This window comes from Mauremys mutica, chromosome 16 (assembly GCF_020497125.1).
Source record: "Mauremys mutica isolate MM-2020 ecotype Southern chromosome 16, ASM2049712v1, whole genome shotgun sequence".
NCBI classification, from domain to species: domain Eukaryota; kingdom Metazoa; phylum Chordata; order Testudines; family Geoemydidae; genus Mauremys; species Mauremys mutica.
Window position 1 is genome coordinate 22,445,828 of NC_059087.1, and position 20,590 is coordinate 22,466,417.

The 20,590-nt window shown below is 43.4% G+C and overlaps 1 protein-coding gene across 2 annotated transcripts in view; it reads left to right on the top strand.

Moving 5' to 3' along the window:
- The window catches only part of SPPL3 (signal peptide peptidase like 3), a 139,703-nt gene that overhangs the window by 106,707 nt on the left and 12,406 nt on the right, over window positions 1-20,590 (top strand). For both annotated transcript variants that reach the window (XM_044990527.1, XM_044990526.1), the window contains 2 exons: window positions 3,265-3,343; window positions 5,196-5,308. In XM_044990527.1, the coding sequence (XP_044846462.1) occupies window positions 3,265-3,343; window positions 5,196-5,308 (192 nt within the window). The remainder of the gene's footprint in view (window positions 1-3,264; window positions 3,344-5,195; window positions 5,309-20,590) is intronic.

The window sequence follows — 20,590 nt, forward strand, 5'->3', positions numbered from 1 at the left end:
GTCAGGGATTGTTTAGGTATATTTGGTCCTGCTTCAGCACTGGGGGCTGAACTAGAAGACCTCTCAAGGTCCCTTCCAATGCTACATTTCTATGACTTTGATTTTTGTACATTTTGAATGAATGTGTATAAAAATTTAACTTGGTAACCATTGTAAATAAAATAAAAAGCAAATAAGTAACCATATGACTTTGTACTATGGTAGTGCCACCCCTTCACATTTTCACCCTTTTGGCTGTTCCTGCTTTCTGTGTCATGGCAAATTTTATCTAACCATGACTGTAAACTCCTTGGCATAGGGCTAGTTTCCTTTAAGTGTAATGCATAAATAACAAAATATTAACTTAGTCCTAATTCTCCACATTTCCCTTTGCCAATTTTTATTGATTAGGGCATTACAAATATATTTTAAAATCAGTGAATTGCAGGTCAACAAGCCTCTCAACTTTGCAGGCTACGTCTTCTAAGAGTTCAGAAACTGCTTTAGCTTAGATTTTTTGCATACAAGTAAATGTCAACCACTTTGACTTCAGAAAAAAATTATAGTGGCCTTTTGGCCCTGCTCCTGCAGTTCTTCAGAACACTGCTGATCAAGGTATCAGTAAGAAGGTGCTTCCTACTGCTCCTGTTTGGCAGAGCCATGAATATGCTACACACAGCAAAAATTGTTGTCCTGTACCCTCAAGCTGATTCTGTGAAGAGGTGATTTTAAAAACCCTTCTGTGACCTTATCAGTTAAAACTTTTTTTTTCTTTTTTTTCTTCCAGTATTGGGTAACTTTATATGGCACTTGGGTCATAAACCCTTTCCCTTAATTGTTGATTCTTGTCAGCTCTGCTTTATGTAGGCTACTGTTCCCTTCCTTGATGTTGTTTTATTGCAGCATGTTAATCCCTTTTCATCTTCAGATTTTTTTTCCCTGATATTTGTCACTTTATTTGCAATGTAATGTGTGTATATATAGGCTATATTATGTTTGGGGGTGTAGATTGAGGGTGGTGGTAGATTCTTCTGTTTTGTTCTTGTTGGATGAATCTAATGGGGTAAATGGTATTGGAACAATTATTTCCCTGAAGCCATTTATTTTTGTGATGGAGTTATTGTTTTATTCATTGGTCTTGCCTTATGGAGGATACTGTCCCTTATGTTGCAGAATTTGCTATTGAAACTACACATCAGCATGGAGACCATTATTAGGGTGGAGAAATTTAGATCTTCCTTTCCCCTGAAACACATTTAGTTTTCTGTGGGCCCATTACTATGAACAAGCACTTTTTCTTTTTGGTAGGATTAAAGACTTTTTCCTCCCTAAGTAATTTAACAACTTCAACATAATATTGAATTATGTGGTGATAGTTGCAAAATATGATGTGTGAAACTTTACGTGTAGGAAGTTACAACAGGACTCCCTTTGGTCAATTGACTTTTTCCAAACATTGCTGTATTGATTTAAGCTATGCACTAAAGAGAATCTTTTATTCCATTACACATCTTAATTGGAAGAAGAAAATTGTCTCCTAAAAGGTGCTTAGAGGAGAGAATAAAAGAACATGTAGTTTGTCTCTACACCTAAAAGTGATGGGGTAAAGTGGAGGGCTTCTTCCATTGCTGTTGCAATCCTCTTTTACCACAGCAGTTCTAAAAACTGCATAAGTGCTGCTGACATCATTCTTTACGCATCCTATTACCTCACTCTTTAAAACATCACTTGATGTAATTTTGTGTGGTGCTGTAACTTTAGAGTCACATTTTGATTTATGAGGTATTTGATCCTGAATTGGATTCTGTGGTGCTAAAAGACAGCGTTCAGTTGGAAGAAAAATGACTGTATTATAAATATAGACATATATCAATAGCTGTTAAACTTTGCAGCTGTGCTGATAAGATAAATATACGACATAGAAAATGTAGAAGTTTGTGAAAATTTGTAAAATATTAGGTATCTGAGCGCTTTGGTATAGGTTTTTATAATAATCTTGCTTCACTGTTGGAAACATAAGTGAAAGATGTGGATTACTATACAGTGAATTACTAAAAATGTGGATTATTATACTTGTACATCTTACTGTAACATTTGATATACATTTTTGAATTCTCAACTTCCATTCCTAATTCTTGTTTTAAGTTGTACTTCAATAGTTTTTTCTCATTTTTAGTACAGGCAAGTCTCATTTTACGCGGGGGTTCCGTTTCATGGTTAGCGCGTAAAGCGAAAACCGCGTATAGTGAAACACTCATTGAGTTGAATGGCAGGCGGAATCGCCTGCACTACAGATGCAGTTTTTATGTTGTTGTTTTTCTTTTTTTCCCCTGTTTTTGCCAACCGCACAAAGCTGAATTTGCGCATGTTAAATGCGCCTAAGATGCGACTTGTCTGTAATGAATAAAGAGTTATAAGTAAAATGTGGAAAAGAAAAGGTAACCTTATTATTTAGGTTCAGGAAAAAGCAATCAACCTTGAAATAATCCTGAGGTAGCGAGAGCAGCTCAGATTTTCAGGAACAAGTTAAGGCTGAAATCAGAATTTAGGTGCTTAGAGGAGAGAATAAAAGAACATGTAGTTTGGTATAGTTGACTCAGTGGTTTTTGTTGCTAGACTTAGACTCACTGCAGATAGGAAGATTTTATGCTACCCTGAAATCTACCCTTAAAACATGATTGAATGAGGACAATAGGTTGAGTGAGACAGGTTTAGATGGTCTGAAGATAACCCTATAGCAGAGTTTATTCCCTATTTAGGCCCTAACCATTTTGCACTTGTGTATGAGCTTGTTTACCCATGGGAGTACTGTCACTGAAGTCAATGAGACTATTCGTGTGTTTCAGTGTTTAGGAGGATTGGGGCGTTAGAATAGTCCGTGTTGATATGATGCAGCATTTTGGGAGTGTTTCATAACCAGATTGCAATGTATCTTTTTCCATTATGGCTGACTGTTGGAATAATTGGACACAGTATTTTGCTTCTCTGAATGTGGCCCCAAGTGACTTGAAGACTATTAAGAAAAATGGCAATCTGTGTGTTTTCTTCTGTGACGTTTTTTAATTGTATAATATTAGTTGATAGTAAATTGAAGTGTGAACTTATTTGCACATTTCATTTATAAAAGTCCTGCAAAAGAAATCTTAGCCGTAAACAGTTTTTCCTTTAATAAATGCTGTAGTATATACTAAGATATTGTCACAAAGCTTTCTCAAAGTGGGAACTGTTTGCACACAGTAGAAAATGGATCTGAATGTACTAATGTTACATTTTCTCTTTTTCTAGTCCTTGCAACAATAGCCTTTGCTTTCCTTCTGCTCCCGATGTGCCAGTATTTAACACGACCTTGTTCTCCTCAAAACAAGTAAGGACTTGATAAATCTTTTGCTTTTCTTTTGTATGCTGCATTTATTTCTCTTAATGAGATTTTTTTTAACTGGGGTTTCTGCTACTAGCACTAACTCCAGGGCTCTAGTGCAGATTGTTTGTATAGTTCTGGTTCTCTTTGCCAAAACCATGTTCCCACTTTGAAGCTAGGAAGCACAATTTCTGCCTGTCATGCACACTTGCCAGCATGGGAAATATGATACTATTGCAGGGGATTAGTGTTCTTCAGTGTTTTTCAGAAGTTTTGGCTTGCTTTGGGTGAGATTTCATTGTGCTTAGGAACTGGGGTTGGACTTTTATATTAAGCTAACACAGTTGCATTATGCTCATTAACTCTAGAGGTTTCAAAGACTATAGTGACCTTGCAAAAGCCACCTTAACATGAACGACAGCTGTTTAATGCCCTTTTTAAAATGAGTTGCTAGTCTTGCGGACAGGAGTCTGTATTGCAAAACCATCATATTCAGTACCAGTTGATAGTCAACCCTGATAACAGTCTCAGCAGAAGAGCCAAGAATTAAATGGACATAGACCAGGATGGATAAAAATTGCTGATTTTTTTGTGATTTAAATCAGTTTATTTAAATTAAATACAGGTTTATTTTTAGAATAAACCTCTCTAAAAATAAATTTGAAATTATGACGGCCTAATTTTTAAAAGATTTTAATTTAGTATAGTACATTTGTTTTTTTAAGGTAAACAGTACATGTTTGCTGCTGAAGTTTTAAAGTAAGTCAGACCTCTGACCTGGTTAAGCACCTGAAGCAAGTATTTGTTGAAGTGCTAAACTTCCTTTTGATACTTGATACATTGATTTATTTAAATCTCTCTATCTTCTGCTCTGTATTTGCAGAGAGAATATTTTCTTCATTTCACTTTAATCAGTTAGTTCAACGACTAGTTAATTCAAAGTTTTAAGAAACCAATTGGGAACTGAAAAATCGAGAGCTTGTTTTCCTCCTCCAATTTATTAATAAAATTAGCTGTGAGCGGATGAGATCTGCTAGTTCTAAAATCTTGAAGTACATGATGACCAGAATTAATAATTTCTACTTACTAACTACAGAAACTTCATTTGATTAGTAATTAGCTTTAAATGCTAAACTTTGTAATGTATCCAACACATTAGCGATACCTTCATTTAACTAATAAAAAAGCATTTTAAAATTGGTTTTGTATGTATTTTTAAGTGAATTCTAATTTCTATTAAAGTAGATACAAATCACAAGTAAAAAGTGAATCTAGTATATATGAAATGCTTTGTTACCAATTTCTAACATAAAATATGTAAAAATTAAGAATCTGAATAAATGTAAATTAAACTATATAACTGCTTAAATAAATGTGTGGATATAGTGTATCTACCTGTTTAGCAAAATGAAGCACTAAATTTAGTGTAAAGGTTATATTTAGTTGCAAATAAACATGTTTTAATATTTACTAATGAGAATAAATCTTTCTTTAGGAAAATACCTATATACAAATGTAAAACAGGATTAAAATTGATTTAAATCAAGTGTCCTGTTTGCTGATTTAAATAATGATAAAAATCACTGTTTTAAACTGCTTGGATTTAAATCCATGTACATGGACATAGACTAACCCTTTCATCCCTCCACTTCAGGATTTAGGCAAGTTATTTAAATGTGGATAAAGCCTTTAATTGCTGCTGCCTTTGGTACCTATTTTGTGGCAAAGAGAACTTCTCTCTGGCATCTTTCATGAATATTACTACTAATGAGCCTCGTCCAAACAGAGCCAGAGGTTTTTCTGTTCTTTAAATATTAAAGCATTAAATCTTTGAACTAATATGGTGTGTTGTTTCCAGGATTTCCTTTGGTTGTTGTGGACGTTTCACTGCTGCTGAGCTGCTCTCATTCTCCCTGTCTGTTATGCTTGTCCTTATCTGGGTCCTAACTGGCCACTGGCTCCTCATGGATGGTAAGTATGTGAAATGTGGGTCAAGTCCCAGTTTATATATTTACTGCCAAAGTACATTCCTGAGTCATACAAGTAAAATGTTAGACCGCACTTGGCAAACCTTTGTAAAATATGTGGCAAGCTAATGGAGAGTCTGTACAATTGTTCACTTAACTCACATTGCTGGAGTTGTTCACTTAACTTTCATTGCAGTAATGTGGTGGGGTTTTGTCTGTTTGCAAAACAGTATTTTTATATTAACACCTCTAAAACTCCTTTACACTTCTGGATACCTTTAAGGAAAAACTATCGCAGTGGGCAGCAACACAAGCCACTTTAAATCAATGTGAGCTAGTGAAGATGATTAGTTTCTAGCAGTAATGGAAGGATTCTACTAGGTGTGAGGAAAAGGGACTGTATTGACTCTTTCCTGCCTTCCACCAGCAAATAGTGTTTGTGCTGGTTTGGCCAGGAGTGGCAAAGTTGTAGCCTCAGTGTTAATAGTTAAGAAAGTGAGATTTCTGCTTAAATATACAAGTGATCACTCCACACAATTCTTTCCTCCTTCATTCTCTGAGTATCTTTTTTTTTTTTCCCCAGTGCCTCTGATTTTGAGTGAATTGTACAGATTTTCATGATAGTCATGAATGGGATAGTGTTTTAATTTTGTTTAACTGTTTAATACATGAACATTTCCTGCTCCTGGAGACGTGTCTCGAGTAAAGGGTCAGACAGTCGAAGGCTAGTAGACCTGATTTTGTTTTTCACATAGTTGTAAAATGAACTCTTAAACTTTTCATGGCATAGATCACATCTCAATAGACTTCTCCCCACCCATTTGTGATTATCTGGAGCACCTTCCTTTTTACATCCATGATAGAATAGCAACTGGTTACATGGAAAAATAATGCTAGGAAAGTGATTATAAATATCTAAAGATACATTAAATGCAATTTAGCAGCTGAAAACAAAGAGGAAAGTTAGCATCATGTATCCAGATAGTTTTCTGCAGATCAGAGTGTTTCCTGACCACCAGTGGTCCTTAGATCATAGTTTGTGAATTTTTGTTTCAAAATAAAGATTTAATTTCTCTAAGTATACATAGTTAAACAGTAAGGAGATTTGCTTATAATGGTTTATCTGGCAGAGAGATATTAAATACCTCCTCAGACAAAAGATTAAAATCTCATTTCTGCCTCTGATTACATTGCCTAATCTCATCTGGTGAAGTGGTTTCTTGATCAGGAAGCAGCTGAAGAGTGCTTGGCCTTCTGACATCTCTCAAAATCAGTTCTGATTTCTAGCTGATTCCTACCATTCATGTTGATTATTTTTGAACTGATGTATGTGGACTATGATACTTATAGGTCAAGACACTTAAGTAAAACCTTCCTTCCTCAAGTGCCCTGCTGCTGGCAAAAGGTAAAACCTCACCCACACAAATGTTTAATGAGAAGTGTGAGGCAATTGAAGTTGTATTCAGGTTTGTTCAGTGGAATCACTTTGATATAACTTGTTTCATACTTCAAGACAAAAGTTGCAAGACTGTACTTGGTCATCTAAGAAGTAATCTGAAATTGGTACTGGTAGAAGAAAGGGAACAGACATTGAATAGCCTGTTTTATCCATTTTCTAACTGCTGTAATCTCTCTTGTAGTTGTGTTATAAGGTCTTGTCACTTTTAGATGGCCTGATTCACATTCTGTCAATTTATACTTATGAAGACAGGCTAATGGAACAATCTGCTCCTGCCCAGCCACTTGTTTTGGTTTGCATGTGAAAGTTGATAGAAGCAGAAAGAGCTCTGTTTCTTTAGTGAACTAGAGTAGTTCCTCTCTTCTGCATTCACTCTAGAACAAGTTGGTACTGGTTGAGGGAAGGTAGTTGTGGCCAGGGCCCCATTGTGTTGGATGCTGTCAATAAAGTAACACTACCTTAGTAATGTAAGAGGCCTCCAGCTTTGCATGTATTGGGGAGACAATGTAGGATGTTTTTTAGCTAAGTACTCAACACAGCATAAACCAAAGAAGGGTTGCCATGGCGTTGTTAGCATCCAGCATGAATTGTTGATGTCCCATCTCAGCATTGGATTAATTAGTGTCTTAATCTTGTATGTAAGTTTTAGGTTAGAGCAGGGGTCTCAAACATGCGGCCCATAGGTCACATGTGGCCTGCGGAGCTATTTCCTGCGGCCCACCATAGGTGCAGACTCCATGGGTGCTCCGGGTCTGGAGCACCCACAGGGAAAAATTAGTGGGTGCTCTGCACCCACCGGCAGCCAAGCTCCCCTCACCCCCGCCCCTCCTTCCTCTCCCTCAGTGCGCCATGTCTCCGCTCCTCCGCCTACCTCCCAGCGTTTGGCGGCGCTTAGGACTTTCCAGGACGGAAGGGGAAGGAGCGGGGATGCAGTGCACTCAGGGGAGGAGGTGGAGAAGAGGTGGGCCCAGGGTGGGTATTTGGGGAAGAGGTTGGAATTTGGGCGGAGTTGGGTCGGGGACTTTGGGGAAGGGATGGGAAGAGGCGTGGCAGGGACAGGGCCTCATGGAATGGTGGAGTGGGGGCGGGGCCAGGGCATGGGGAGGACATTTATGCTGTCATCATAACAGGAGAAGGTGCTTGTTTGACAGCAGAGTTGGGTGAACTATTCAGTCATTATAGCCTTCCTCGTGTTTCTGAATTGTCTGCAAACACACTAAGGTTTTTACAGTTGAACCCTGTTATGTCGCCGGCCTAGGGGTTTGCCAAAAATAGTCGAGATAACCGATGATCGAGATAAACCCCTATCCACCCCCCCACCCCTGAACTCCCCTGCCCTCTCTCCAACACCCCCTCCCTGCCCCCTTACCGCGGTGCCTGCACGTGGCTGGATCCGGCGAAGCGGGACGGGGAAGTGGGGCCAGGCGGCCGTGGACGGGGACCCGGAGCCGGGCAGCCAAAGAAGCGGGACCGGGTAAGCGGGGCCGGGCGGCAGGCGAAGCGGGACCGGGTAAGCGGGGCCGGGCGGGCGGCAGGCGAAGCGGGGACCGGGTAAGCGGGGCCGGGCGGGCGGCAGGCGAAGCGGGGCCGGGCGGGCGGCGAAGCGGGGACCGGCGAAGCGGGGCCGGACGGATGGGCGGGCAGCGAAACGGGGACCGGGTATGCGGGGCCGAGCGGGCAGGTGGGGACCGGGTATGCGGGGGCGGGCGGGCGGCGAAGCGGGGACCGGCGAAGCGGGGCCGGGTGGCCAGGCGGGCGGCGAAGCGGGGACCGGCGAAGCGGGGCCGGGCGGACGGGCGGCGGGCGGCGAAGCGGGGACCGGGTATGCGGGGCCGGCGGGCGGGGGCGGGGACCGGGTATGCGGGGCCGGGCGGGCGCGGGCGGGGACCGGGTATGCGGGGCCGGCGGGCGCGGGCGGGGACCGGGTATGCGGGGCCGGGCGGGCGGCGAAGCGGGGCCGGGCGGGCGGGGACCGGCGAAGCGGGGCCGGGCGGCGGGGACCGGCGAAGCAGGGCCGGCGGACGGGCGGGCGGCGAACCGGGGACCGGCGAAGCGGGGCCGGGCGGACGGGCGGGCGGCGAACCGGGGACCGGGGAAGCGGGGCCGGACGGGCGGGTACGCGGGGAACCGCGGGGCTGGGGAGCCGGGGCTAGGGCAGGAGTCGCGTGGCCGGGGAGGGATGCGGCAGGAGCCGGGCAGGGCCGCCGCCGGAGTTACAGTCGAACCCATTTATCTCGACCTCGGTTAGTGGCAAAAGCTCTTCTGTGCTCGAGATATTAGGGTTCGGCGAGATTAAAGAATCGACATAACCGATGAGAAACAGATAAGACAAAGAGGGAGTTTGGCGGTTCCGCTACTAAAACGTCGACTTAATAGGGTTGGCAAGTTAACCGAGGTCGAGATAAATGGGTTCGACTGTATTAATTTAACTTCAGTTTATGCATTGGCTTAACTTCAGCATCTTAAATGAGATATGTTCAAATTCAGGTACTCTATTGTACATACTTAAATAGAAATCCTATAAGAACATAAGAATGGCCATACTGGGTCAGACCAAAGGTCCATCCAGCCCAGTATCCTGTGAACCTAACAGATAATGATCAAGTGATCTCTCTCCTGCCATTCATCTCCACCCTCTGACAAACAGAGACTAGAGACACCACTCCGGCCTCGGGGCCCTGCCTCTGGCCTTGGGGCCCTGTGTGTGTGTGTGTGGGGGGGGGGGGTGTTGGGATGCTGCCGCTGCCCCCCCAGCACTGAATCCTGCCTCTGGCGGGTGCTGCCGCTGTCCTCCAGTTGTCCTCGGCTGCTGCACCAGGCTGACCATTGATCCCGCCTGCCTGGTCCCAGGCCCTGCGAGGAGCCCGCCAGCAGTCGGATGCAAGCACTGCCGCTGCTCTACAAGTTCTTCAGCCCAAGTGGCGGGGGCAGCTGGTGCCAGCCCTCAAAAAGGTTCCGGTGCAAGTCCATCCTAAACTTTCCTCGTCTGAAGATGCTTTACAATATGTTGAGGCATTAATTCTGCAGTTGTTGAATATGCTATGCCAAGCCCAGCCGAGAAGCTTTCTTTATATAGAGGATTGTGTTCATAAAAGTTTTCCTCGTCCTGTTGATAAATGAGCAATAGCTGATGCCCATTCTGCTATTGAAAAGAGGGAATGAAGAAATCCATTATCTCTCTCTGTAGAAAAAAATCCATCCTTTGTTAAAAGAAGTTCTAGGTTATAAAATTGACCACGAAGTATCTGTTTACATAGTAGCAGTATTACCATGCATTTCTGCAGATATCTTAAAGCTGGTTAGGAATTACGTACAAAATACAAGACATTATGAAATTACAAAACAAGACATTAAAGTGGCAATGTGTGCTGATAAGGTGTTGGTGGATATGTTCCATCAAGATGTAGAAGATATAAGTGTACTAACTTTATTTGAAGAGGAACCCTCCACCTCAGGGGAACAAAGGCTATAAAGGTCTTCTAGTTGTTGTTTTATGATGGTTTTTTTTAAATACTGACCATATATCAAATCCTGAGATTCAGGATTTTGACTCAGAAAAACTTCACTTGTGCAACATCCTGCAATATACCAAGTACCAGCTGAACATCCTAAATTCCAGTTGGGCATGCTCAGCTCCTCAAAGGATCTGTCTCAACAGAATGGCTTGCCAATTACAGAACCAGTTTCTCCTCCCTTGGTTTTTACACCTCAGCTGCTGGAACAGGGCCTCATCCTCCCTGATTGATCTAACCTCGTTATCTCTAGCTTGCTTCTTGCTTGCTTATATATACACCTGCCCCTGGAAATTTCCACTGCTTGCATCCGAAGAAGTGGGTATTCACCCACGAAAGCTCATGCTGCAAAACGTCTGTTAGTCTATAAGGTGCCACAGGATTCTTTGCTGTCTCAACAGGAGTTTGCCAGATTTGTCCCTAATTATTTAGAGTGAAATCCTGGCTCCACTGAAGTCAGTGTATGGACAGCAAATATGGAGAACTTCTGTATCACACTGAAGTTAGATGGCTGAGTTGTGGAAATGTTTTAAAGCATTTTTTTGCACATAGAGAGGAGATTGATTCCTTCATGAAGATGAAAAACAAGGAGGTTCCACAGCTTGCTGATTCCACTTTTATCTGCAACCTTGCTTTTCTAACAGATGTTACCAATCACCTGAATGCACTGAACTTGATGCTTCAGGGTAGAAAACAGGTGATAACACAGATGTCTGACAGTGTTAAGTCATTCAAAGTCAAGCTTACTTTGGGGGGGAAACAGCTGACTGCTGGCAATTTGGTCCATTTCTCAACTCTGAATTCTTTAGGAAAAGTTGAACCCAAATCCTTGAAAGAATATGGAGATATCATTTCTAACTTACACAAACAGTTTGATATGCCGTTTAAAGATTTCAAGGCACTTGAACCACATTTTCAACTTTTTCCCCACACCGTTTGCTGTGGAAATTGACAATGTTGCAGAGGAAATGCAGATGGAGTTAGTAGAGCTTCAGTGTGATACCATTTTGAAGCAGAAGTATACAGATGTTGGAATTCCAGAATTCTACCAGTTTTTTATCAAGAAGGATTTCCCATGTTATTCTCTGCTTCTGCAAGGGTAATGGCAATGTTTGGAAGTGTGTGTATATATGTATGTACGTATGTGAACAATTTTTCTCTTCCATGAAGAGTAACAAATCTGTGTTAAGGTCATGGCTCACTGATGAACATTGCAAGCAACACTGAAATTGGTTTTGTCTCAGGATATCAAACCTAATATTGATGCTCTGGTTGATTTAAAACGCTGCCAGCTAAGTGGCCAAAAATGAAATAACTGTCAAAATTAGCACTGACTTTTCACATTACAGTTTTTAAAAAGTTAATACATTGACTTTTAATAGCATACCATAGTATTCTTCATTTTTTTCATTTTTGACTGTGCTAGTCACCAGTTGCACTGTGAGTTTCCTCTGAGTTCTTGGAGTTCCTCTCCATAGTAGTACTGGACTCTCTGAAGCTGATAGTGCTCAATGAAAACAACATTCATGTGGATTGGAGCTCTTCTGAAACAAATTGGGGATTTCATGGGACCAGTAGAGGAATTTCAGGAAGTACAAGCCTTGAGTAAGCCTAGCTTTTTCTGCTGGGCTGCTGATTCAAGAGGAATTCCTATTGAGAGGAATTTTCTTACTTACAGATAAAATCACTTAAATTCAATGGGAATGAGGCAAATTCTTGAGGAGGGACAAAACTGTCTTCCCAGATTTGTTGGGAAGGTACCAACTGGTACCAGCTGGTACCAAAGGTATCTGAGCTGTTGAGAGTACTTTATGCAACAATTTGTGTTTGGGCCAGCTGTCCTTCCTGGCTGGTAAAAGCCAGTGGGGAAGGTATTGGACTATCGTTGGAGATAGTCAACACATCTTTAGAGGAGTACAGATTGCCTAGTTCATTTAAAGAAAACTGTGCAGCAGCCGCTCAAGAAACCATAGCTTGATCCTGGCAGTCTGACTGACAATTGCCCTTTCCCATCTTCAATTTTTGGTTAAGTTTATTAAAAAGGTTGTGATGACAACTCTCACAGTATCTAGTTGCCTTATATCTGCTTGATCTTTGTCAGTCTGGTTGCTGACATAGATGGGTCTAGATGAGAGCTGGCTAATTGAGGCTCAGTCCAGAAAAGACTGAAGTGATGGTTGTGTTTGGAGGAAGTAACTGGGAGGAGGTGGTGAGAATATCTGCTCCATAAATTGAGGATGTGTCTGGCATTTGTTCAGGTTTACAAACTGGGTTAGTCTCCCTACTGCCACTAGAAGATCAGAGAGAAGCAATAGCTTTTTATCACATAGGTGGCCATGAGGTTATAATGATTCCTTTGAATATGGACGTTATGTCTCATCTATACGTTTTGTCATCTCAAGATTAGATACAGAAACCTACTTTACTTTGGTCTATACCTTTAAAATCACCTGGAAACTGAAGCTGGCAAAGTGTGTTGGGTTCTATTGATTAAGCAGAGTAGCTCACCTTGAGTGTATAACATTACCCTGTGATCTGCAGTGGCTACCTATACATTTCTGGGTAGAGTTCAAGGTGTTGGTTTTGACTTATAAAGCCCCACAAGGCTTGTCTACATGGGGAAATTGACTGGTGTAACTATATCAGAATTAAGTTATGTCAAGAGTGCTTAGAACGTATGTATAGGTGCCTTTTTAGGATGTATAAATCCAAATAAATATTCATGAGTAATATTGAGCAGGGAAGGGCCTGTTAGGCTCGCCAACTTTCTAATAGCAGAAAACTGAACACTCTTGCCCCGCCCCCACTCACTCCATCCTCCTCCCTCCCTTGCTCACTCTCCCCCACTTTCGCTCACTCGCTTATTTTCACTGGGCTGAGCAGAGGATTGGGGTGCGGGAGGAGGTGAGGGCTCCAGCTGGGGATGCAGGCTCTGGGGTGGGACTGGGGATGAGGGCCTTGGGATGCAGGAGGGGGCTCAGGGATGAGAGGTTAGGAGTGTGGGAGTGGTCTTCGGGCTGAGGCAGGGAGTTGAGGTGTGGGAGGGGGTTCAGGGTGTGGGAGGAGGCTTTGGGATAGGGCAGGGGGTTGAGGTAGAGGAGGGAGTGAGGGCTGTAGCTGGGGATGTGGACACTGGGCTGGGATGAGGGGTTGAGGGCGCAGGAGAGGGCTCAGGGCTGGAGTAGGGGCACAGGAGGGGGTGAGGGATGCGGGCTCTGTATGGCGCTTGCCTCAGGTGGCTCCTGGGAAGCGGCCGGGGGGCTCTGCGCACTGCCTCCGCCTCCATAGCGCCGATTGGCCACAGTTTCCGGCCAATGGGAGCTGTGGTGCTCCCTTGGTCCCCCCTCCATGTAGGAGCCAGACATGCCGGCCGCTTCCTGGGAGCTGCACGGAGCTGGGTAGGGAGTCTGCCATCCCTGCTGTGCTGCCAGCTGGACTTTTACCAGCCTGGTCAGCAATGCTGACTGGAGCCACCAGGCTCCCTTTTCAATTGGGTGTTCTGGTCGAAAACTGGTCACCTGGCAACCCTAGGGCCTGTAGAGGCCTTTGTCAGGAAAACAAGCTCTCTAGCTTTACCATTGTAGGTAAACTGCAGTCACATTTCCTTGCATGTCTCCTGTTTCTCTGTTAATTGAGTACTGGATTCTAATAAATTGATCTGATTTGAGGAGGAAAGGTGACAGTTACAGTGCTCAGTAATGCATGCAAAAGGAGCATTTACTATGCTTTAAACCACTGTTTGCCAGTGGCTTTCTCTCTGTGTATTTTGGTTTTGCCCTCCCACTCACAGTTGATCTTTTGTTTCTCTGTCAGAAGAAAGCGAAACAGATGGTGCAAGTGTGTGCTTGCATCAGTCTGGCAGGCCATTGGTCTCGGCCTGACAGAAAGGAGGGGAGAAAACACCCAACTTGTCTTGTGTTTTTCTGAACTCCGACAATATCTCCCTTTTTTTATTTGCCATAGAGCCTTTTATCTCCTCCATAGCCAGTTCACAGCACCTACGAAGTCTAGGTCATGGCAGTTCCTGCTAGCACACACCACCACTGTATGAATCCTGGCATCTTTTCCCCAGGGCAGTTGGCTAACCTGTTCCCAAAGTTCAGGGGTATTTTACATAATAGAAAGCAAAGTTGTTTTTCCCAGGATGATTGTTTTGACGCATGACATATGTTTGTGGGGTTTTAAAATGCTTATTTCTCAGTGTGGAGCGTTTGGAATGTTTTGGTTCTGTTTTTGCTTGGATGGCAAAATGGACTGAGGATTTAATCAGTATAACATGGCAAGCACCCGAGTACATCCTCTCAAGTATGGAAATAGCCTTCCCATGTTTTTGCTCAAATGGAGGTGGATAATGTGAACACAATGGGTTATAGACAGTAATGTCTTTTCTCATGCGTGAGGAGGATTTGAGCAGCTTCAGAGGCATGAGGTACTATTTTGGAACTTAGCTATGCTGAGGGAATTGAGTAGAAGGTAACTTAAAGGTATTCTGCTTCAGGTTAACTCACAATCTCTCCAGAAGATACGTAAAACTGTATTTGGAAACTTCTGCTAATGTACCCAGAAACTTAAGATTTACCACACTAAGTCAGAACTTCAAGCTCAGTATCTTGTTTCTTTCAGTGACCACCAATTGTTTCTTCATGGGAAGGTAGAGGGAAAATTGCATTTGCCAGCTTATGTAATACTCTGTGGTTTCTGCTTACCAGCCTTCAAACCACAGCAGTTTGATTAACCCTGCTACACAGTGACTGAAAGATTGCAGTGTTGTAACAAAGCTTAAACTATGAGGAGTCCTTGTGGCACCTTAGAGACTAACCAACTTATTTTGGCATAAGCTTTCGTGGGCTAGAACCCACTTCATCAGATGCATGAAGTGAAAAATACAGGAGCAGGTATAAATACACCTCTACCCCAATATAACATGACCCAATATAACGTGGTTCGCCTATAGTGCGGTAAAGCTCTGACACACTCCTCTGAGCAGCATGTTAAGGGTGCTGGGCCGGGGCTGAGGGGTTGGATAAGGGGCAGAGGGTCTCAGGGGTGGTCAGGGCTCTGCCGCCCCTCCGGAGGTCTGAGAGGCAGGAGCTGAGGGGGGCACTTTTGGGGGCCCTGCAGTACCAGAGTGGCCTGAGGGATTAGTGGGGGGCCGGGAGCAGCCCACTCCACTTCCCTCGCCCTGGCCCCAGCCCTGTTGCTCAGGGGAGGGGGTTTGGGGGAAGGGAATCCCCCTGCACTCACTGGCAGCGGTGGAAGTGGAGCAGCCCAGCCTCAGCCCGCGGCGCTCCGCTTCCCGCCGCAGGTGAGTGCGAGACCTTTCCCCAACACCCCCGCCCCCCAGCAACATAGCTGGGGCCGGGGCAAGGAAAGCAGAGTGGGCTGGGGCCGCATCGCTCCACTTCCCGACGCTGGTGAGTGCGGAGGGCATCCTTTCCCCAACCTCCCCGCACTCACCGGCGGCAGGAAGCAGAGCAGCCCGGCCCCAGCCCGCTTCACTCCACCAGCTCCCAGCTGTGGTGCTCCGCTTCCCGCTGCAGGTGAGTGCAGGAGGCGTCCTTTCCCCCAACCTCCCCACGCTCACGGGCGGCAGGAAGCAGAGCAGCCCGGCCCCAGCCCGCTCCACTCCACCAGCTCCCAGCTGTGTTGCTCCGCTTCCCGCTGCAGGTGAGTGCAGGAGGCATCCTTTCCCCAACCTCCCCGCGCTCACCGGCAGCGGGAAGAGGAGTGCTGCGGCTGGGAGGTGGTGGAGTGGAGTGGGCTGGGGCCAAGTTGCTCCACTTCCCACCACTGCTGGTGAGTGTCTGTCAGGGGGTGGGGGGTGTGGATAGGGGTCGGAGAAGTCAGGGGACAGGGAGCAGGGGTGAGTGGGTAGGGGGTGGGGTCCTGGGGGTGATTAAGGACGGGGGTCTCTGGAGGGGGCGGTCAGGGAACAAGGAATGCGGGGGGGCAAAGCAAGTTCAATATAACGCGGTCTCGCCTATAACAGTGAGATTTTTTTGTCTCTCGAGGACCACGTTCTGTCGGGGTAGAGGTGTACATGAAAGGACGGGGGTTGCTTTACCAAGTGTGAGGTCAGTCTAATGAGATAAATCAATTAACAGCAGGATACCAAGGGAGGAAAAATAACTTTTGAAGTGGTAAGAGAGCGGCCCATTATGGACAGTTGGTAAGAAGATGTAAAGCTTAAACTATCTCCTTTCTAACTGTGGAAACAGGGACCCTTAGAGTGTTACCATATCTGTGAAGTTTTACTATATATACAAAAATTGCTAAATTAACTGCGCACAAAGTCCTTAAGGATCCTTGAATCACATTCACAGCCAACAGGTCCCCATATCTAAAAATAATGAAAATCTGTCCCTGTAACAACATGCACCCACCTCTTGTGAGCACCCACCTCTGGTCGGATGGGCCTGCACTCTTTAAAGCAGTCCCAGCCCTCATATTGGGCCGTGCCCTCAGGGTTTCCTCCCTGGAAGCAATGGTTTTGCCCATTAGTCTTTTAGTCTTAGTCTATTCTGGCCTCGGCTCTCCAGTTGGGACTTCTGACAGTATGGTCCCCTTCTGGGGGTTTACTGCTGTCCAGTCGTAGGCCCCTCCCAGTGGCCTATGCAGGGGGACCCGGGCCCACCAACTAATCCAGCTCCCCAGTCCAGGGACCCTAAGAATAGCAGCTGTGTGCTGTTATGTCCTCTTAGCAAAATTGCCTTCAGTTCCCTGGGCCACTTACCCACAGCCCCAGCCTTCACAAATGCTTTACCCTTAGCTCAGGGCCCTTCTAAGTTCAGGCCCATCAGCCAGCCAGGAGCTCTCCCTTGCTCCCCTAGTCCTTACTAGCATTGAGCCAGCCAAGAGCACTCTCTGCACTCCTTTAGCTCCAGCAAGGAACTGTCTGTTTCTGGTGCAGAGATAGATGTAGGTTTCATTTTTAGAAGGTACACACTATAGATTTTTAAAGTTATTTATTTTGAAAACTTTTCTGATTAGTTTTACAGCTATATCAGAAAATGAATGATTGTTTGGTTATTTCATTTACCAAAGGTAATTGAAGCAGATATTTATGAAGTCACTGGGAGGTGAAGTATCTCCAGTTCAACAGATTAATCATTAATATTTGGAGGATTTTCTTGCCATGCTGCATTAGGAGGAGAACATCACCAGACATGCATATAAATTGTTTTATTTAACTAAAACAACAACGTTATGTGTTCTGGATTTTTTTCTTCAACAGCAAACGTATAATATTTTAACAAAACAAGCATATGATTTTTTTGAATTTAGGTAAACATTTGAATTCTTTAAAATCAGGTTTGTTTTTGTTAAAATTGTGTTTAACTAAAATAGTTAAATGAAATATTTAAAAAAAAAATTAAATTGACTGTCAGCCTGGTCAACATGAAAAACTTAAAATATTGGCTTCTGTAGTTAACTCAGTCGTCTTCACTTTCATTTTCCTGTTTGTTCATAATCTGGAAAAGAAAAACAAGCTTTCCTGCCTTTTCAGGTCCCAAACAATTCCTCATTTTGGAATGAATTAGTCCAAAGGAAGAAAATATTCGTTCTACACTGGCAGAAGAAGCTACTGCTGTTAAAAGTGAGATTATCACTTCAACAGTCTCTGAATCCAAGTGCTTCAGTAACTTCCACCAGTTCACTGGTGTGACTTTCTTTAAGACATTATTAGCAAACATATATTTCTTGAATGGTTCACCCTTAGCTCTGAAGTTTATGATAGTTGGCATTATGGAGGGATGATTGCTGAATGTCCATGTCATAGCCAACTCCTCTTCTTCAGCAGTTAAGGTTTGACCCTGGTACCGAATATTTGCAAGAAAATGAGCTGGAGATAGTGCTTGTCCCATTTGTTTTTTTTAATGCTTGTAATTTAACTCTGTCATTGCATATTTCTCTTTTTAAGATCTCACTCAGTTCCTTTCAAATTTCAACAGCGTCAGCAATAAAACAGCTATTTCCCTGCATTTTGTTCAAGGGTACAGAAATAGGCTTCAAGGTACTCAGCATGTCTTCAACATTTCTCTTAAGCCCATTGTTGAGAACTTTGGCTGTGACAGTGCCATCTATTTTTTCACAATTTTGTTCACAAACTGTCATCAGATTAGGCCAGTTCTTAACATAGTGCTCAAAACAGTCCACTACTGAGTTCCATCCATCTTGTGGGAGAGTTAGCTTGGTTCCTCCAACTTTTTTCAGAGCAGCTGCTGCAAAGTGGTTGTTACGGAAGTATTTTGCAATTTCAACAACATGTCTTTGGCTAGGAGGTGCATCAAATGAGCACTGCAACTGTATGTTATTAGCTTGGGACTCTCTTCTAAATTTCTTCTCATCTTGGATACATTTACAGCATTGTCTGTGACCAAGCTGTGTACTAGACATTTGAATTTTTTTCATAGTTTGTTATAACTTTTACTGTTACTTCTTGTAAGTATTCTTCTGTGTGTGCATTTCCTGATGTATCAAGTGTTTCTGTAAGGAAGATGTTCCCTTCTTCTGTTGTCACACAAGCACATACAACAGGATCATTATGGACATTGCTTCACCCATCAAAACTCAGGTTAACAAATTTACCCTCTAGACTACTGGAACTCATTTACAAAACTTTTCTTAAACATTACATGAATATATTGTCTCATACTATAGAATTAGAATTTATAAACCCTATTCCATGATGAGATATCTTTGAGCTATAATGTATCTTAATTAAAACTATCTTTAGACAGGTTTTTTCCTCAAAAAGCATTTTATTAAAAAAATCAGATTTTTTTTTCTTCTAAATTGATGTTTATCCACCCTGTTTAGAGCTGTAGGCACATTGGGTCCCATGGAGAAGTCACATTGTATGAAGCTGGATCTGTTGGCCTCTGCGACTGCCACTGTCAGGTCTCCTTTGGTCCATTGTCACTGCATAAATGCATAGATTCATTTGTAGATTATAAGGCCATTTTAACCCTCTAGTCTGATATATATAACTCAAGCCAGAGGATAATTCCTGTTTGAACAAGAGCAGATCTTTTAGAAAAATAGTCTTTTCTTAAAAATTGCTTGTGATGGAGAATCCACCACAATCCTTGGTGAAGTGTTGCAGTGGTTAATTACCCTCACTGTTAAAAAAGACGTGCCCTATTTCCAGTCTGAATTTATCCATCTTTTAACTTCCAGTTCTTGGATCTTGTTATTCCTTTGTCTGCTAGATTGAAGAGCACTCTATCAAATTTCTCTTCCCCTGTAGGTACTTACAGACTGTGACCAGATTCTCCCCCTTAATCTTCTATTTGTTAAACTATACAGATTGAGCCCTTGAGTCTGTCACTTTAAGACATGTTTTGCAGTTCTTTAATCATTTTCATGGCTCTTTTCTAAGCCCTCTGCAGTTTATCAACATCCTTCTTGAATGACACTAGAACCTAACACAGTATTCCAATAATGGGGGCACAGTACCAAATACAAAGGAAATATTTTCCTTTACGCAGTATTTTCATTTACGCATCCAAGGATTGTATTAGCCTTTTTGGCCACATCTCCATTCTGGGAGCTCATGTTCAGCTGATTATCTCCCAAGTCTTTCAGAATCACTGCTTCCCGGGATAGAGTCCCTCATCCTGTAAATATGACCTACGTTCCGAGATGTAGAACTTTAAATTTGGTCACATTAAAATACATATTGTTTGCTTGCATCCAGTTTACCAAGCAATCCAGATTACTCTGTATGAAGCCCGTGGATTGGCACTTGAGAGCTGCCAGCACGCATCTACTTGCAGTAGCTTGGTATTTGAGGTTACCAGTGCCAGGCCTCTTGCCACTCTGGCAAGCTATGAAGATAACACCTCAGCATTTGGGACTTCTGACGTCAGGCTCCCTTTTGCACACCAGCAACTGGCAAGAAAGAAACTCTGATGTCTGAGGTGGTTTGTTGAGGGCTTCTTTCAATACACTGATGTTGCTTGTAGTCAGGGATAGACCTTTACCTTCTTCCTTCCCTTCTGCATTCTAGTGTCAGCCTTTATGCACCAGCACCTGAAGCTGTTGGTCCCCTTTTGAGTTTGAACTAACACTTTAGTGCTTGGGGATGTCAATACCATGCTCTTCAGCATTCTGACATACTTTTTTGCGTCTTAACAGTGTTTCCTAAACAGCTGCAAAAATGTGTCCTGCCTTAATCTGTGAGGATGAAGGTATGTTTCAGCCTCAACTCAGAAACGGGGTTTTCCTTTCCTAGCCTTTGCATTCTTTTAGTGTAATTGTGGTGTCATACATGTATACCTGTATTTGGGCAGCACTAGAGGAATTAAAGGCG